At 39.9% G+C, this 20,015-nt stretch overlaps 1 protein-coding gene across 1 annotated transcript; it reads right to left on the bottom strand.

Annotated features, from left to right (window-relative positions):
• Positions 1-1,643: 1,643 nt before the first annotated feature.
• irf4a (interferon regulatory factor 4a) lies at positions 1,644-19,509 on the bottom strand. The gene is made up of 15 exons (XM_071492318.1): positions 19,004-19,509; positions 18,500-18,533; positions 18,327-18,409; positions 17,568-17,617; positions 16,593-16,667; positions 15,162-15,333; positions 14,936-15,068; positions 10,967-11,166; positions 10,585-10,771; positions 9,653-9,738; positions 9,386-9,560; positions 7,736-7,816; positions 7,020-7,421; positions 5,499-5,611; positions 1,644-4,150 (listed from the first exon to the last, which is right to left on the bottom strand). The coding sequence occupies exons 1-15, from the start codon at positions 19,448-19,450 to the stop codon at positions 4,001-4,003; spliced, it is 2,388 nt and encodes a 795-aa protein (XP_071348419.1). The 5' UTR covers positions 19,451-19,509; the 3' UTR covers positions 1,644-4,000.
• Between the last annotated feature and the right edge of the window lie 506 nt (positions 19,510-20,015).

Genomic DNA, 20,015 nt, shown 5'->3' with positions numbered 1-20,015 from the left:
AAAACGCCGTTTGGATATTTTATGGTTGTGATTTAGCTTCACTATTCAGCTTTACTTCCTTTTATGAAAAAAAATAGTCCCCTCAGTCTCTAGGTGTGGTTGAAACAGGTGAAAAGTGATAGACACATCGTGCTCACCTACCTGCTATCGCGCCTCTGCTCTGCTCTGCTCTGCTCTGCTCTGCTCTGGGTGTGGGTCTCAGGTGGAGAGGAAGGTGGGGCAGCTGAACAGGTGGATGGCGCAGGGTCGTAGCCTTCCGCCTCTGTTTCATGCCGATGCTCCCGGAAACACATATCGACGGGGGGACAGCTGGACACAACACCGAGTCACTGCTTTCCTCTCCCCTTCGTCCTCTTGAGGCCCTTTGCTTACGATAGCATGGCGGCTGCTGAAATAAGTCGAGAGAGATGATGCGTTCGTCCGAATTGCAAGTCTCTCAGATATCCTTTCCCGTTTTTCGCCTCTCCCTTTGCTTCTCCACTTCGCCAGCATTTGTTTTCCATGATGTTTCAAGGCGCGTCCTCCTCACCTGTTCGGTTTGGCCGCTAAATTCCCACGGTCGCCCACCTGACCTGACACGTCATCAACATAATACACACCCAGCCAGCAAAGTAATTATAATAATTTTTTTTTTTTATTTGCAAATAAAGAAAAACATTGGTTTGCATTTCAACACACACTCAACAATTCATTCAATTATTATGAACTCAATTTATTTTGAAAAAAAAAAAAAAAGCCCCATCGGCCCAGTGGATAACCCGTGTTTCTGTATCATGGATGTATGAGAACATCCATCCTCTGTATGTCACAACAAAATCTTTTTGTTTAGCTGCAGCTAACCAGCAGATGTCAGCGAAACATTGCCAAGTGATGAACCCCATTTTTTTTTTTCTTGCCTCAAATCGTCGATCCCCAATAGGCCTAAATGAACAGATAAACAAACCAAACAAAAAACAAAACCAACTGTGCTTTTGATACAATCCGTATTCTAAGTTCACAAGCTGAATAACAGAATGATATCAAAATGAACATCTGAGACGTTCAATGTAAAAGTACAAATGATGTCAGAAAAAGGTGAAGCTGTACAGTAAGTGTGATCAGTGTCAATGTTGCTCCAACTGCAGAGAAACTCCTAAAACATGAGGTGATCCACATGTGAGGGATACTTATTTTCTAAGGCGGGAAACATTGAGTATAAAGATTTAAACTCAGTATTATGTGTTACTACCAGCCCAATCAGTCACAATTCATCAACACTGATTCAAGATGGAACCAACAGAAGCACTTTCTTTAGGAGAAAGTGATGCTACTGGTGGTTTCGTTTCTCTCTAAAACTTATTTGGCAACGTTTGGGCGATTAGTTGACTAAACAGTCTGCTCCAAAGCTTCAAGCAAAAGGCTCAGACAATGTCGCTTGGAGTAACGGCTCACATAGGCGGATAAACTGAAGTCTGACTACAAATGATGTGGCTTCCTGCAGAGGGGGAAACACCATGGCAAATGTGTGAATGTGTTTTTCTTTTTTTTCTTTTTCTTTTTTCTTTTTTCTTTTTTTTTTTGTTCTTTTTCTTATGACACTCATTCTTCCACCCTTTGCAAATCAGGGGAGCTCAAAGACAAACCAGCACAGCAGACTTGTAACAGAAGATTGATACTTTTATTTCAAAATAAATCATTTATTCATGTGGCAGTTTTATATTAATCAATGACTGATTGCTATTGTTATTGAAAAAAAAAATTAACAACAATATTTTTTCAGTATGCACACTTTTTTGTGATTTCCTCTGTAGCTTGCTCTGGATGTTTTACTGTAACTGTAATAAGAAATGGGTGTGTTCATGTCTGTGTTTGAGTCACTGATGTTGTAGGTGGGGGAGTCACATGTTTTATCCCGAGTCCACAAATGTCAATTTCTGATAACAGTAATACTGCAACTGTGTGACACACACACGAACCCACCTACACATGCACACATGGCCCTTCTCTACACGCACACACACACAGACACACATATATATATATATATATACACTGTGTTTACCACAACAGCACACTGTATATTCACCTGGTATCGTTTTCACTATTAGGATTTGATTTTGACTGAGTCAAATGTCTGATTGTGAAGTACTGCGAAACACAAATTTCACCCAACAGACAATCTGAGGTACTGACTGGACGTTTGGGGTGGGGGGGGTGGGGTGGGGGGGGGGGTTGGGGGGGGTTCACACACACAAAAAAAGAGAAAAACATTCCCGCCTGTGATTTTGGTCAGACTTTTGAAGCCATTGTGAAAGTGATGTGGTTTAAGTGTGAAGGAAGTAAATGCAGAGATCGAAACTCTGGACCACAGAAGAAAAACATAACACAACCTTTATCCCTCCTACTGCTGCATCAGCCTTTAGGACTTCAATGTAATGAGAAATTCCACTGCTGACTTTTGTGTCTTTGTGTCTTGTGCCATATACAGACATTTCGTTGAGCTCTTGCAGTAGATATTAGTGGACATTACATCCAGTGAACCTGTGCAATGTCTTGGGCATGGGAACCAGGGAGCTCTTCCCTGGCTGAAGCTGCACACAGACCACAAAGGTAGTTTTCCTTCCCATTTGTGAGGCCGTTGGTTTCAGGTCAAGAGGAACAGGTACGGTTTCCTCGCAAGTTACGGGATGAGTGTGATTTTTCCAGTCAACTTCCTACAGTCCAGTCATGTCAAAACCACCCATCTCAGCCAGTCTCTTCTGGTGACACAAGCCTTGTGCCCCACTCTGCTCTCTGATTATGTCGCCACTGCTCCCCAACCTTTTTTGCTTTCACCATTGCACACAATCCTATGCTTTGCCTTTTCACTTCTCTACAGTCCCACAATATATTGTCTTGATTACTGATTCCATAACTGTCTGTACTCATAGCTTAATTCACAGGTTTAATTTCTAATGTTAACAACCATTTACAATATGTAAACAAACACTGAACGGCTTGCAATTGCTGTAAAAATACCTGAAGTGAGCTTAAAAATATAATACAATACAGTAACTTGCCATGTCTATAAAGTCGACATAAGGACTTCAGTCTTTATCCACCGCAATCAAAATAGTGCATTTATCTTGATTACCATCTAGAGAACTGCTTTTCCTAATTTTATTTAATTACTTTGATGTAATTTAAAGGAATCAGATGTTTTTAAAAGCTGTTCAAGCTCAGTAGAAGCAGATTTTTGTAAACACATCCTGCAATAAACGCTGCAGCCAAGAGGGAAACGATTTATGATAACAGCTTCCTTTACTACACCACCAGACCAGTGATTTCTGTCACATTCATCTTGTATTATTTTGTTTTAACAATTAATCTATTTTTGCAATGAAAACAAGTGAGGCCTTAGAAGTGACATTGTTCAATTGCTCATCAAAGCATAACTTTTTAATTGGCACATCATGTACTGTAGATGATAAAAGTTTTGAACCACAGGAAGAGCTCTATCAAATGAGTTGAGTCCGTAATTGTCTTGAGTGCCACTTCAGTATGTGAGTGCAACAGTGACATTGTCAGCTGTTACCAGTGGAAATGCATAAAGTATTCATTCATACTCTGTTTTATTACTTTGGCGTATCAGTGTTTGTCTTAGGGGCCACTCTTCCTGTGCACCTGTGCTAGTACTTCCTGTCTCAGTCGCCCTCCGCTCCCCTCATCCCCCCCACCCTCAAACCGCATCCTTCACACTGTCACAATAATACTTTTAGTGAAAAAAAAAAAGACATTACTCTAAAGGCCTAGACACAAAGACTACGACGCATAGGTGTGCAAGTGAAAACGACAGGGTCTTCCCCCTCTCTACCCCTGAGTAGCATGCCAGTGTCTACCATTTACAGTACACAGCACTGCAGTCACAAAACGTGGTAAACGGTCAGCTGTTTACATTTCTCTTCATTCCCTCCAGCGTTTGTGTGTGTGTGTGTGTGTGTGTGTGTGTGTGTGTGTGTGTGTGTGTGTGCGCGTGTGCTTGTCACTCTTGAATATGCTGTAGAGGTCTCTGGGAGGAATAGTCAATTGTTGGAGATGTGTTCTGCTCCTGGACATGATCATAGCCCCGCAGGTAATGGCCATTGTTCTGCTGGTAATAATACACCAGTTTTCTGGCAAACACTGGCTCCACCTAAAATGAAATTATGTCTATATGTGAAATATGTCTGTGACTCCTGAATCACATTATCCTACTGTGCCCCCTACAAAGGCAAAGAGCAGTATCTAAAGAAGCAGCAAACCTGAAAAAGGTGTTTAAATTATTTAGGTTGGCTAAAAACTGCATAGCAAAGGCCAATGCCTTCATTTTATTCCTCCTCTGGCTGATTAGGCTAGTCTTTCAAAATAAATCATTACGAACCTACAATATGGAGATACTGCAATATTTTCACATTTCCTGTCCATTACAACTAGTACATTAAAGGAATGAGTCCTCAAACCCGGAAATAAGTTCGCATTTTTGCACTTCTGGCTCCCTCGTCCCGAAGTTAATGGGTTTTTGGTTAAATGCCAGAAATAAGGTCTGTAGTTAACAGAAGCTTAAGACATTTTCACAATTTATTCTAAGACATAAAAAAGCTTAGTAGTGGTGACGCTGAAGTCATGCAGTGCATTTATAGCCTAACATTAGCTTTTTACATTCAGCGATTGTACTTAGGCTTCAAGAATTATAGAAATGACTTTAATTTGTGAAGATAATCTTTCTGACTCCAACATGTAAATATTACAAGCTTTTGCTTGTGACAAAGCTTCTGCAATAGTTCAAAAGCCAATGGAAAAAGGAACCAGGGTGATACGAACTTCCGGGTTAGCTTACAAAAATACATCATTCCTGCAGCACTCTGTTAAATGTATCTGTGTTTGCTAAGTGTCTGACCAACTACTAGTAATATTTAAGTTGAATTAAATTAATTCATTAATTTACATATTCATACATACATAAATACATTCAAAACTATTTACATTAGCTTTGTTTTGTTTTCCTCAATAACTGCTGAATTTAGCTACAGGCTCATTCAGTTACGGAATAACTAACTGAACAACTAACATGTGTGTTAATGAAATGGATGTACTTCAATTAATAATAGAATCTGTGGTAAAATCAAGTAAAATTTGCTCTGGTTTTGTCTAAAGCTAGTGGTGACTATGTCACCACTTTGCATTTGTGACAGTTAAAGCAGTTTGGCTCTTTTGTACTTAGTGCAAATTGAAAAGGGTGTCTACACACAAATTATACATTTCTATGGTATAATATGTTTTTATATTGTTAAACTTGTCTTTAATTTTCCAAATATGCTGCCATTGTGTTTTGCATCTGTAGTATAATACATGGAGGTCTCTAATTTTGAAAAATATATATATTGTGTGTCAGCCAAATTTGGCTGTTAGCTAGATAAATAATTGATGAGAATGAGAATGTAAAATATGCTTTTTAAGGACTGCTTGCAATTACTCGGTAATGTTTTGTAGTAGATGGGTACCTGTGCTGTGATCATCTTCCTTGGCCGCTGTGGGTCAGGATACTCATCTCCAAAACATAGCACCACCTGGTGTCTTGGTACATGTCGGCCGTTATGGGCAAAATCTTGAAGCTCTGAGGGAACAAGAGCAAGAAAAGAGAGGGGACGCATTACGAAAAACTCACTGTGTTCTACTTATCATAAACTCCAGCATGCAGAATTAACAGTAAATAAACATTGAAAACCTAAGTTGTTCACAAAATCTTCATTGATTAAGTCAGATTTTCTGGAAACCAGTGATGAGAATGATGGAAATTTTGGTGTGAATGGCACAGAAAACACCATCTTGTCATACTGTTTGGTGGCCCACAGGAGGTGGGTGGGGACTCCACATACTTTGGCCCCCCGCTGAAAATGTGACAAGCTTCTTAGAGCTACCTAAAGAGGGACTTACCCAGCTCAAGCACCTGCAGCCTCTCCTTCATCATTAACATCAACATCATCACAGCCCTTATCAACATGACCACATCCATTGTCACACTGTAAATGGCTATAGCAGCGTGGTTATTGGTGCATTGTAGTTATTCTTCTTACTTACAGTATTTGATAAATCATTCTGTTCAAAATAATTGAACACCTTCTATAAAATCTACATTTGCTTTTCACAGTTGTCACAATGTTAGAGTTCAACCCCCTGCACAAACATTGGTAGACAAGATACTGCGAATGCTCACAATACAATAATAACACCTCAATCTCTGGACAAATAAGTTACCACAAAGTTGAATCAAAACCTTTGTGACCAGTGCTAGAAAATAACTAGGTAACTAACTAACATTTACTCATTTAATGGAACTCAGTACAATTTTAAAGCACTTGTACTTAATATATATTGTGGTTTTTACTCCAAAATATTCATCAGAAAAGTGTTACTTACTAGTTACTATGCAAACTCAGATTTTACATACAAACATATGATCATCTAACAGAACATGATGCATCACTATAGATCAAACTACCAAACTGTATAAGTCACACTTATGAATAGCAATATAGTAAAACACCTTGATTTAATCTTATTGAATATTTCTTCAAGGAGAAGTTATAATTGCTGACAAATATTATACATTAAGAGACAATTAACCATATCCTTAAATTTGCTTTGCGTTGTAATGAGCTATAAATATATTTTTTCTGTTTATAATTCTGTATCTTTTGCTATAAAAAAAAAAAAAATTAAAGACAGGGCTTTTACTTGTGGTGGAGCATCTGCGTTATCTGTGTTATGTATCTATAGAAAGAGGATGACATTCACTAGAGGTTTTGAAGCCCTTTGAGGCCAATTTTCTGATTTGTGACTCAAGTTACGCATCCGAATACTTCCTCCACACTGTCTGTGACACAGACTGAACAAAACATTTAAGTATAAATGTCACAAACGTATTTTTTTATTGCAAAAATATTGTATTGGATTGCATCATCAGGTACACCTCCAAACTCATGGGTGTGAACACAACACTACGGCAGCCTATTAGTGCTTACCAATAAGGAATTGCTGGGTGTCAAACAGTTTGCATGGCTGCTCCTTCTCCAGTTTGTTGGGTTTGTCCATATACGGAGCCAGAGGTCCCTCCCAGTATACTCGTCCCTGGCACAGGCGCTTAGCATACAACCCATCAGGCATCATCCACAGAAGCACCCCCCTTTCAAGTATGTTAGAAAGCATCTCAGCACCTTGCCTCTGAGACTCAGGGTATGGGAATGGAAAAAGGATGATTTCTGCCCCACTGTGAAACTTGTCCTCTAGGCATGGGGAAGAGGGGGAGGAAGACGGGGGAGAGGAGGAGGTGGAGGAAGAGGTGATCCGGCACCCTTCTGGGCTGGTGGTGGTAACTTCCTTCACCAAAGACTCTCTGTAGTATAGGGACACATGCAGGCTGAAATCTGGAAGAAAGATATGAGCATTTAGCAGAAACTTCATTAGCATTATAATTTGAGGCTCTCGGCTTGATCAGATGTAGATTATGAAATGTCAATCTTAAAAGAAACTTAATCTTCAGTAATCTTGCTATGTAGACTAATAACTCACTTCTTTTTATCATTCTAAGCATCTTTTTAACCTTTTCTTAATCTATCATGAAATGGGCCAAAAAAAAATCCCTAACAATTCATGCAAATAAATAATAGAAAGTAGTGAAAACTGAATGAAGTATGTGAGTCTATTTTTACGTCTTAGTTTGCCTGAGATAATTCTTTACCTGTTGTTGCATTATTGTGGTCCACTGTATACATGGGTGGCTGCGACTCTGAAAAGTAGGTGTGGAAGGAGAGCTGAAAACCTGCACAGAGTAAATTAAATAAATAATGGTCATAATTGGAGTACTGAATGTGAAAGTACTGACATGTGAAAGGGCGTTAGGCCACTTCTTTGCATGTTTGAGGAAGTTTTTTTTTTTTTTTTTTAATTGTAGTCTAATCTGGAACAATAGCAAGTCTGAAGAATGTGCTGGAGCTTTGCTGCTTGTCAAGCACAGAAGTCACACGTTTCACACAGAATAGTCGTATGTAACAATAACCCAGCGGTTGTATGCAACAATAACCTAATTCAAACAACCAGGCCGACTGCATAAACAAAGTTAGCTCTTGTTTCTGCGCAGACCACTGATAACAGTGTGCGTAGCTGATGGATCCATCACTGCCTTTTTCTCAGCTATCTAGTCTGCAACTGTATTAGCATTTCCAGTCATGGGGATTGCGCATGTTTGTCCTTTCAATAGGAATTAATTTCACAGTTTTGTTTCCAAGACTTTACTTCGGATTCTTGACCATCACAAGCAACACCAAACACCCACAAAACTGTGCACATTCTCACCTGAAGCTGCCCATACAATCTATGGTAAATACAGCCATCACAAGCCTGCTGTGTCTGATAGGACATCAACTTTGCAACAGTAAATCTGACATAGTGCAAGTACAGTATACTGTATTGTCGTGTTTGAATAATCATTAACCTTGTTTAAGTGTGGTACTCAGCATAATCATGTTACAGACAAGATTATCTAACTTTTAACTGAATGTATTTTATCTGCTATTTCATATCGTTTTTTAATAATGGCCTGTAAATTTTAACAAAAAGTGCAATCAACTGATTCATACTTTCTATAGTAATTTCTACCTTGATATTGCTGTAAGGATTAACACTTTAAAACTGATGTGAACCCTCCTCAATTGTAATTAGTGCTTTCCAATGAAATCAGTAGAAATGCAGGGGCTTTTTTTTATCACCTGAGCCTAATGTTGCTTATATTTACTTACTTGAAAAGTTTTTTAAATTTTATATGATGTACCACATAACGTGTCAACAACATTCGTGCTTTTCTTTATGCTTAAAAAAAAATTTGTGACAAAACAGTCTTTGAACTTGTTTTTTGGGGGGGTTTTTCTCCCACCTTAAAGATCAGTGGATAATGTGAGGGATTATGGTAATTTATGACATTTAAAATGAATGACCTACAAGATCACTGACATGACCTTCGAACCTGTTAAAGCCTCAGTTCAGAGATGGATCAAAGCATTGCACAATCAAACAAACAAGAGACGATTATAAGTGCTCTTTTTATTTTGTATCAGTATGATGACAGCTTTATTCCATCTCAGACCTGACTTAACGTTTGATAAAAGGACTGACAGGATGTCACAGCTATGTGTCTGCGGTTGGAAACTGATGCCATAATTTGGAAAATATTTATGAAAATAAAAAAATAAAAAATACAATGAAACAATGAAAATGTCACACATCTAGAACTTATGTGTCCAAAAGAAATTTGAGTCAGACATTATAGTCATTCTTATGTGTGTGAAAATGCTCTGAATGTTGCATTCATGATGTGTGTGTGGCCGTATTTTACCATTTTCTGAGTGTGGCCCAGGCCAAGCCCGGCTGATTGGTGACGGGTAGTGGCACTGGCCATACTGCAGCTCCGCATGTGACCCGTGGTGATGTGGAGGAGGAAGCGGTTGCTGTTCTGGTGGTGGGTAATCCCTCCAGTCCCTTCTCTCCTGAGAAACCATATAGCCCGATACCTGAAAAGGGAGCATAGGATTGGTCACTCAGAGAAGATGTCATTAAACAAACACATTTTTTATGGAATGCAGCAGCCACTAAACATGCTGACCTGGTTGTGCAGGGACGTATATGGAGGAATATATCCAAGGGTATTCATATGTGATGGTGTCTCCTCCATACTGCTCATCTTCATTCCTGTAAATGTAGAAAACCAAAAATACAGGTGTCCACAACATTGGCCATGCTTTTCGATGAAGCAAAGCTCTTATCATATAATAACAGCTCTTCCTCCAAAAACAAGGAACTAACATCTTTAATAATAATACAGGATTATAATTAGGTTTCACTGCACAGATTAACTATAGACTAAATATGTATGAGATGCAATATCCTGTGGACATAACTAGCCTGATTCCTTTTGGCGGGTGCAAACTGTGGATGTGCTGTTGCAATAGTGAGATCTTGCTATTTTAACTTATATGACATGGTGATTTGCAAAGCAAGCACAACAGATGACTCAGGCAACTACATCTAAATCATGCTCGAGAAGCAAGCATTAGTCTAGATAAAAAGAACTGCTCTGCTGTGACAAAAACTGTTGTGCTATGGCACAGACTTAGTTATGCAAGGCTGGAGGTCGTCTGGTTGTGTTGTGTGCACCCTGCACTTAGTAACCGAAGCCCTCTAAAAAAAGCACTACGGCCTTTTTGGTACATGCTTTGGCTTCCTTTGTGCTTCCTGCCTCAATAGAATCAACTGCAGTGGTGCACATGTATGTGAAAAATGCGCCAGCACTCTATAAACAATGTGACTTGCTTTGTGAAATGTAGCAGTGTAGCCTACTGTATATGTAACGAATCATTGTTATGGCATGGGCTTAGATTTTACTATATGTCATCAAAGTCCAACTGTAATCTATATTTTGCCCCTCACCCCCCCCCCCCCCCCCCTTGCTACATCTATCACTGTATACATAGGTAACTTAATGTAACTCACAAAAAGCTCAATTGCATCTTGCATGGTCAATATTTGAATACTTACCTTTTTTGGCTCCCTCTGGAATGATTCTGTAGACTTTGTAGGGATCTGAGATGTCCAGTTGGCTTCTTTCGACTAACTCATCAAAGTCATTGCTTTTATTAAGAGCACAGCGTAGTCTAGTCTTCCATGTGGGGGGATCTGGCTTGTCCACACCTTCCTTATATTTTCCTTTGAACATTGCCCATGCCTGAAACAATCATTGAATTGATTCATTTAAACTTCCTCTTCGGTCATGCACAAAGATTTCAAACCAAATGTAGCAAAAATAAAGCATGCACATCCAAATCTGCTTTTTAAGGTTAATTCATGTGGAGTAGTGTTTTCAAAATGCAATAGTCAAGGCTTCAGATGCAGTGTGAGAAGACAGGTGTGATGGTCTGACCTTGAAGAGCGCAGCATCCTCCTCTCTGTTATAATCTTGTTTGCCTGCATGTTTCCATGGAATCCGAAAAATTGATTTCTCATCATTTTCCCAAACCAGGCCAGGATATCTCCTGCTGTCAATCTGATCAATCAGCCACTGTCTGAGTTTGCCATTGCCACAACTGACTGACAGGCCGCTGTCCTCATCCAGGTTCATCTCTGCAAAATAAAATAAAATCAAACACAGTGCATGGAAGAACTGTGGGCACAGTAAGGTGATGCACTTCTTGTTTGGTTGTAGTTTTTTTTTTAACACTTCTGAGAAAAGAAGTGTGATGAATTAGATCAGCTGATTAAGGCACCAGGTTCAGATTAAAACAGGGTTAGTTGAGCGCTACATAGCCTTAACTCTGCAGCCCTAATACTAGCAGGCACTTTGAATGCATTTTAACGAGTAGTCTCAGGATGCGTTTGACACTTTTGGTTATACTCATATGCAAGAGAAGGGTGTAAGGGTAAGGGTTGAAGTGGCCAAAAAGAAATGTGACACATTTGCGATACATGCATGAACAGAGACATGTTCACATGTCACGTAGCTATATTTAAATTACAAGAATGTGTTTTTTAACACATACTCCTGAGAGATTTTATGTTTCTTAACTTTATCCTATCAGTTTGTAGGACATTAACTCAACTTTACATAAAATTGAAACTCGTGCTTACAAGTTCATTAACAGAAATTATAAGTTGACACTGCACTTCCTGGGAAATAAGTTGAATGACAAACTTCTAAATACTCCAAGTTAATGTTACCTTGAAATTTTACCTGCCAACCTTGACTAATTTAAATGATTGAGATCAGCTATTTTCTCCTGACTGAAATTACTGGGGTTTAATAGATACATTAAAAGTTTTCAAGAACTATGATGTTGAAAATACCTTTATTCATTTAAGAGGAGCTAGCGCTTACCTTTGATCATGTGAGCTCCCCAGCTGAAATCTGTTTTGAAGCTCTCGGTGTCCTATTCTTAAATGTAATCACATCTTGATTTGTAACAGGGAGGAGCTTCTAAGGCTCTGAGAAGTTCATGAGGAGATGCGTAGCAGTCAGTCGTTCATTTCTGTGAAACTCGGCGCCCACACACTAGTGCTGCAGTGGGGAATCCCTCTAGTGACACCCTGAGCAGACACTGGGACGAAATGGAACAATTACCTGAATGCATTACCATCACACAATACCCACCCCACCCCCCACATATTTTTTATGTTTGTAAAAGGCTGTAAGTTCTACCTAATTTCCACTTACATAACTGCTGACTGGAAACAATAAAGTCTATAAATACTTCAATTTGCTATTGAGGAAAGACTGAATTTAACTGGGTGACTGGTGAGGTATGAGGCGCCAATGTGAAGACAAGAACCACATGGTTGAGTCCAGAATACATCTGTTTTAAAAGTACTTTATTTACTGCCCTCCAGTGGCTGTCTATGCTAATGCAATGCAAACTGTAGTATCTATAAGATTACTGTGTGTAATATTGCACCATGGTGAAATTAATGGAGTTTTTATTGCCTTATAGTACTTACGAGACAGTTGAGCAGAAAGGGTGAGAAAAGAACATGATCTTAGTGTTTTTGATGCCATCATGCATGACCTGCCTTGCACATTAGACAAACAGGAAGAGAACCAGGAAACAGAGATGTAAACATAGAATAGAAGCATAGAAGCATAGAATGTGTCTTATCACCTTCAATATGACAGCCCACCGACTGACTCAAACTCACAGAACGCTTGACTTTACTCCCTTTATTTCATTATTTTGAAATCACTAGAAATTTCAGTTTGAATGATCTGAAAATGAATACAGTTTAAGTTAATGAAAAAAAAAAGGTGAGTTAAATTCCACTAAAGTCCTGAATTTGCAGTGTAAGAATTAAACTTAAGTGCTGAAAAAGCTAACTTCAGAGTAAGAAAGTGCCTTCCTGGAAGTGAGCAAGTCGCATTTATTGTCTTACTTCTATGGCAAAGTGTATTCTTTAAGAGCAGCTTTTCATGTGATCACATGATAACCATATGCACAAAAAGACACCCTAAATCAACCCCATGGGTAATTAGTCAAAAATTCCTTACGTCAGTGATATTAAAAGCATATAGGATTTTAGTATCAAGGTTAATTTTGTCTACACGTATCCCTTCAAATTTACATATGAAGACAACAATCTAATATATTTATGATATATAACTCTGTTTGTTGGGATGAAATGATAGGAAATTGACGTTTTCAGAAAGATTTATCTGCTTTTGTAATTTAGGAGAATGTGATAACTTTTTTCTTAAATGAGAAAATGGTTTGGTTTCTGTAACTGCAGAATAACTTCTGCCTGATGAATTTATCATCATGTATTTTATATCCATATATCCAAAATTAAATCCAAAAATATATAAGGAAATATACATTTACACATGTCTGACTGGCACAGTCAGAAAGTTGTATCATCAGTACAACATAGTACAACAAGTGACACTGACAAGATATGACAGTCAGAAAGTCTGACTGTGTTGAGTGCTAACCACTGCACCTCTGAGCTGCCTTCAGGTGTTATAACACTGTTTCTGTTGCCTGACCAGCAAGTGATGAATATACTTCATATACTTCCACACCAGGGCTGATTCCAGCTGTTATGTATCCTCCAGTGTTGGATGACAGCCAGGAAAATTTTGTGTGTGCAGATGTGGAAGTAGCATGTATCCGTCAGGCTGTATGTGGGCCAGACTTGGGCCACAGGACCGGGATGCATGTTGAGCCATAAGAAAGACAATATACAGCCCAAGTATTCACCAGAATTATTTTCCTGTATACATTAAAGCCTCTGTGAAAAAGCCGGGGCAAATCCAAGCTTGTTCTCTCTGTGCGGTAGCGTTGCACTAGATTGTGTTATTTGTATGGTATGTTGGCCTTTGAGTGTTGTTTATGTTATGGCACTTCAGAGTTCCAGCATAAGTAGTTTTCACATTGGGCAGCAGGAGAGCATGCCCTAGTCCTGGTTGCTGGATAAATATGATCTTGCTCTGCCACATTGTCAGAGCCCTTCTTCACACAGTACTGTTGTACACATTTCTTTCAATGTAGCAGCAGTGTTTCAAACAGCTGCAGGCTCTGGACCAGCAGTGGTCGTTGGATTGGCTACTTTGGTGCTCATAGTTGAATCAGGCAGTCAGTGGAACCAGCAGGCACTAAATTGTTTCCTTCATCTCTATCTCCCTCTCTCTCAGGTGCAAGGTAATGCGCAAGTCTTCTAACAGCTTTAGTGACTTAATGCCCACAAGTAAACACAGGATTAGCATGTTGCTTATTTTAGAATTTGTCTGAATATGAATGGAAAAATCTGCTGTTCTTTTTCTGCAATTGTACAGATGAACTACTCAGTATAATCAAAGGTCAGGAAAAGTGAGAAAAAAAAACTTCAGTTTGTTGTTTTGCTTAAATAAGTGATACTGGCAAGATATGATTGTGGTTTATGTACAGTCTATGACTGTGATGCATTAACCATGAGATCAGTTTAAAATAAATGCAGAGTCAGGGTTAGGGTTAAGGTATTGACAGCCGCTCATCCAAAAAACTTCAGTTGACACTGCACTTCCTGGGAGCCTCAGCAACACACCAGCAAAATTTGAAGTCAATCAGATGAGTGGTTGTTGAGAAAATAGAAGGACAGACAGAGATTTCTCCATTTATTAGTAGGATAATTACTTAGTACACAGTTTACAACATTTATAAATTAGAAAAACAGCACCAGAAACATCAATCAATGCCAAAAATGAATATGTGCTTGACATAATAACTGTCTCTTCCGGTGTTCATGTCCATAATATCTAGGGGATCAGTAGTGCGCTCCAAAGCACATCAGACTCCCAGACAGACCACACAGTGGTGTAATCCTCCAGACTCAGCTACAAAAGATCTCATCAAAATTTCTGATCAGATACCTCCAGGTGGGGTAGGTGCCTGTTTTCCCACCTCTTCCCCATTGACTCTGGTCGCCCTGGCAAGCAAGTCACGAATATCAGCCTCATCATTGAAGGGGTTGTCCTTATATTCCTTCTGTAGCCATTCTCTGAACTGCAGGAAAAGAAAAACGGTTTGTCTGTTGATAAATATGTAACGAGAGTCTCTCCTACTCAGTTTTTCTCATGCTCAGTTCTTAGGACTGACCTCATCAGCTTGAGTAGCCTCAAACTCCTGAAGCTGACGCTGAAAACCCAGATTGGGGCCGGCACAGGGCCGGACCACCCTCACTGCAGCCAGCGCCTCCTGCCAACCCAGTCCTGTCACTGTCATGATGTAAGCTACTACGAGGGTTACGCTGCGGGACACGCCTGCCAAACTGTATGAAAAACAAACAGTATAATACAAGAGATTAAACTGTTAGACAACATTATTAGCATAATTCTCCCACACAAAAAAAAATTTAGATACGGATGTTAAGCACTTTCCATTTAAACTGGACATGGGAAACACATGCACATGGACGTCCTGGTTATGATCGGTTCTACGGTATATTGTGCACGTAAACATCATATCCTGGTTTCAGAAACCTATATACGCCCTTGTTCCCTGTTATGAGAAACACTTTATCCAGATTTCTGATCATTTCCTGTCACATTCGCAAGTGTATCCACTACTTGAGTTGCATAGCAATTAGTCAGCAAACAGACAAGCAAAAAAAACATGATAAAATCATGTTATGATGATCTATATGATGAAATAACATAGAGGATAAATCCTATTGTTGTTACTGTTGTTGTTAAAAATTAGCTGTGGAAGCTAAATCAAGCATACAGAAAGATAGTAATAATTAGGTTTTCTATGTTCCATGTAAACATCATATTCAGAGTGTGAGTAAAACTAGATCCAGAACCAGGGTAATGATGTCCATGTAAACATATTGTATGTGAGCAAGACGTTGACAACACTTCACCTTAGCCCAAAGACTCCTAGTAATAAATATCAGATTAAATATCTGGCACTCAAGGAAAGAATAACCAGACCACAGACATTGACAGCTAGAAGGAAAATAAGATAAGGAATTGTGGGGTAAAACAAGGACACTAGCATGAAGACTAGCTTCACTTAACTCACTTTGCGCAATATATATTTGAAAGAGTCTGAATTTTTTCTTTGGCCAAGAAGCATTTAGTAGACAAACCTGTGTCAATGCAAAACTTATAAATAGCACCTTGTTCCCCTGTATTTCTGAGAAGACCCTCTGTCTAACCAAATATAACTTTCCCCTGTGCGCACATGGTCAGTTACTCTTCTACACAAACACAAAATGTGGTCAGACTTGTTACTGTACTCTGTTTTAGGAAGTTAAAGAACAGGCGTTTGCTTATCGCTTTTATCTCATCTGTGCAGCGGATACACATGGCTTCACTTGTGCACTTGGCCGAGTTGTTTTCAACTCAAGATGAACACTGTACATTTAAATTCAACATAGCTAGGATTGTATCACAAGATAGACGGAGGAAGTCTGTTTAGTTCAGTTACTTCAGCAGCATCTCTCATTTCAACAGCCTGTGTGAATGGACCTCGATTTGACCTTTTCAGGCAAAAGACAAAACAAGCAATCTTGCTTGTGCTCACCAGTGAACGAGGCAGCCTTCTCCTTTGAGGCGAGACTCGTGCATGAATATTATACTTTGTTTAAAGTGCTGAGTCCTGTGGAGAAGAAAGAAAGAAAATGATGCTTGTTATAATGCATCATGACCACATTGCGAGAACAAGAACTGCAGGAAAAACAGTGCTACTACGTGCCGTTTTGTCTTCACACTTACAACCCCTGCATGAGTCTTTTTTTTTTTTTTTTTTTGTGTGTGCATGGTGTGTTTGTGTGTGTGTGTGTTTTTGCACCTGACTTGGCAGACCCTTTCATTTCTCGTCCTGGACAGATCAGGATGAGGGTGTTCTCATCTCAGGTTTGAGAGACTTAGTGTCATATTTCACATAACACATTTCAAAAACCACAAACTCTGAACCTACTGTACAAGGCATGAGACAACTGGGGCCACAAGGTTGACAAGGGGATTAGTTGGCATGTGTGCGTGTCTGTGTGCGTGTGTGTGTGTGTTTGGAGGGGGTAGTGTGTATAAATAGAGGCTAAGCACCAACCATCGTGCTAAAACTGCAGAACTGAGCTGCGAGACTTCCTTCCTGCTGAAATATGAATTTGGCCATAGAAGGTGTGTGTGTGTGTGTGTTTGCACGTGTGTATAAACCAGGGTATCCCTTTGTGATACATGCACCACCCTTCATTTTCATTTTTCTTCCCTACTTTCACATGTTACATAAAAACAACAGCAGGCACGTGTACACGACATGTCAAAAAAAGACATCCATGCACCAAGAGCTGAATCCAGTCGTGTTGCTGTGGTCTAGTCAGAGAATAAGTTCACAGTTAAACGTTGAGCTCGTGAAAGCATATCATTTACACGTTAGCTTGAAGAGAATGAACCTCAGACGCCCACACAGTGCAGCGTCAAATGGATGTGATACTCTCTCTTTGCCTTAGCCTTTCATTGTTCTGTAGCTGTTGCTGTGGCTGCACATTTCGGTACTTACAGGTTTTGTGTGGGCAGGTCAGCAGCTGAAATGCAGAGATAGGTCATCTCCTGAGGGACAAAGTATACTAATTACCTGTCAGCAGTCACTTCCTCCAATGCATTCAACACAAATCAATAACCAGCAGGAAATAATTATCACAATACTTGTGTGTTGCAGATCGTGGACACACTGTATGTGAATGAATAAAGGAAGCTGATTTGCAGTCACATTTGTGCATGTGGTCTTTTCTTAAATGACAAAACTGATGAACAGAAGCTGCTTTTGTACTTGCAGGTGTTAGAGATACTTTACATCGAAACCAAAAACCTAGGAAAAAATAATAATAATGAAGTGAGACTGCAAATGTCCACACTGGCTGAAACAAGAACAACCGCCTACTCTCAAACCCACGCAAGCACACCACTCAGCGCACTGTCCAAACCAACTGGTGTTGACAGGCATTTCTCATGATACTCCAAGAATCACATGAGGAAGAACCTCCCTTGCTTATAGTTCACTGGCTCAGGATTGACAAGTGGTTGCTCAGGAAGCAGGGCAACTGGCGAAGCACCTCTTCCTGAACAACCTGACCGACTGGTTTACAAACTGTGTCAGAGCACAACTCAATCTGCATTTAACTAATACACCAAAAGGGTCTCAGCCAATCAGACCTGTTAAACCTCATTCGCTCGATCGCTCTGCTTAAAATTTCATGAGAAACTTAAGATGTGCGCAGCCAGGGCAGAGATGTTATAACAAGGAGATGGAGATTCTCACCTGCAGGATAGGAGCTGCACTGTCATGAATGGACAGGATGTGTGTAATGTTGTTTCTGGCTAGCTGTTCTCTGTCCCTTGCATCTGACAAAAACAAATGACACCACGAGCACAGACCATGAGTGTGTGCAACCATATGAGAAACAAATTCAAAATGACAAATAATACACGCACCTTTGAAATTTCCCAAATATAAGTCAGGCAGGACCTAGAAGGACAGAGAATAAATGTAGCATGTGTGTACACAACTGGAGCAGGCAGGGTCAAAGCATCAATGATATACTGAAACAGCACAACAGCTGAGACAACTTGAAACACCTGACTTGAATGACACCCTGAAAATATGACGTGATAATTAGTAATAATGTCCCATGCTTCAAATCAGAGCATGAGATCATGTGACTGTCCAGGTAAAATTATAAATAAGCAATATATTAAATATTTTTAGTTACGCCACTGAAGTGCAGAGGGTTCATGTTTCATTTTTTTTGAATAAGACACGCCTACACATACCGAATCAAACAAATGAGGAGACGTAACTTTTTATTATTATTATTATTATTATTATTCTTTTTAATAAACAGAAGATAACAACCAGCCTTCTGCTTATCTCCACTCATGACACCGATGGCCACTCGTGTGTGAACTCCAGCGCATGCAACAGATGAAAAACCATACCTTATTGATGCCATTACCCATGCTGACAGACCCACGCTGAAAAGAAGGGGGGCAAAGGAGTGACACGCTGCGGTTCCACGTTGTTTGAAACTGCTTGAATCCAGCGGTTCCGCGGCTTCCTAATCCCGCTGAAAGGGACGCAAAGGCAGCAGCTCCGCGTCCGAGTGAGCCGAGCACTGCTGCCCAGGCTCCCGGTAATGAATGCTGGGAGTTGTAGTTTGCTGGTTTAAAAGGAGACCGGCTTTCGCTGCGTGTGCGTGGACACAGGTGTGGTCTGCTCTCAGTTTTGGGTTTGTAATCCCGTATGATGCTGTAAGTATTAATACCCTGCCCCGTGGCCCACTGACAGAAAGTACTTAACCCTAGAATCTGACTGTCTAGCCTACATACCAGAGCAGAATTAGCCAGGTCCTGTGGGAATATTATGGGGATACACAGTATATACATAGCCTATAGTTAATCAGGAATACAAGGCCTACCATGACGTGGGATGGAACATGAACTCACTTTGAAAAGGCCTGGGGGATATTTCCTTGATGAAAACTAGGCTGCAAAATATTAAAATCGAATAGATATAAATAGGCATAAATGATTTTTTTTTTTTTTTTTTTTAAAAAAGAGGAAATAATTATAAAACAACAACTTGTGTTTGTGGAAGTAGAAGTGACTAATTCTCAGAGAAGATGCTCAACAGACCCAGAGACAGTGGCTTATTCACCGGTTCCAGGGGGAGTGGGGAATCGTCCACTGTGTCCACGGTACCTTGTCTGCAACTGCAAATGAAGGCAAATCATTTCTCAGAAGCAGGGAAACAGTTCCAGTGGCAGTAAGGGCATGGGGCCTGGATGATTACCCCTTCTACCCTCAGAACATCAATTGTGACTTGACACCACAGGAAAAGGTTGTTCACGATCCACCTTTGCCTGAGGGACCTGGGAAAGACTCAGAACAACTACCAGACAGGGACATCAGGACAACAACCTCCACTGAGAAGCTTTTCAAACCTCCGGGA

The sequence above is a fragment of the Trachinotus anak genome, unplaced genomic scaffold, assembly GCF_046630095.1.
Source record: "Trachinotus anak isolate AG129_WGS33_773 ecotype Australia unplaced genomic scaffold, CSIRO_AGI_Tana_v1 ptg000012l, whole genome shotgun sequence".
In the NCBI taxonomy this organism is placed as follows: Eukaryota; Metazoa; Chordata; class Actinopteri; order Carangiformes; family Carangidae; genus Trachinotus; species Trachinotus anak.
This window is presented reverse-complemented; position numbering and strand designations above follow the sequence as displayed.

Bases quoted from the DNA above. Each gene is read 5' to 3' on its own strand.
- irf4a (XM_071492318.1), bottom strand. From the start codon at position 19,450: ATGTATATACTGTGTATCCCCATAATATTCCCACAGGACCTGGCTAAT. The intron at 15,334-16,592 runs GTGAGCACAAGC...TTTTTCATACAG, and splicing joins GAAGGCTGCCTCGTTCACTG to TTTGGCAGGCGTGTCCCGCA. The intron at 11,167-14,935 runs GTATCTGATCAG...TTTATTTTGCAG, and splicing joins GGCACCTACCCCACCTGGAG to AGATGAACCTGGATGAGGAC.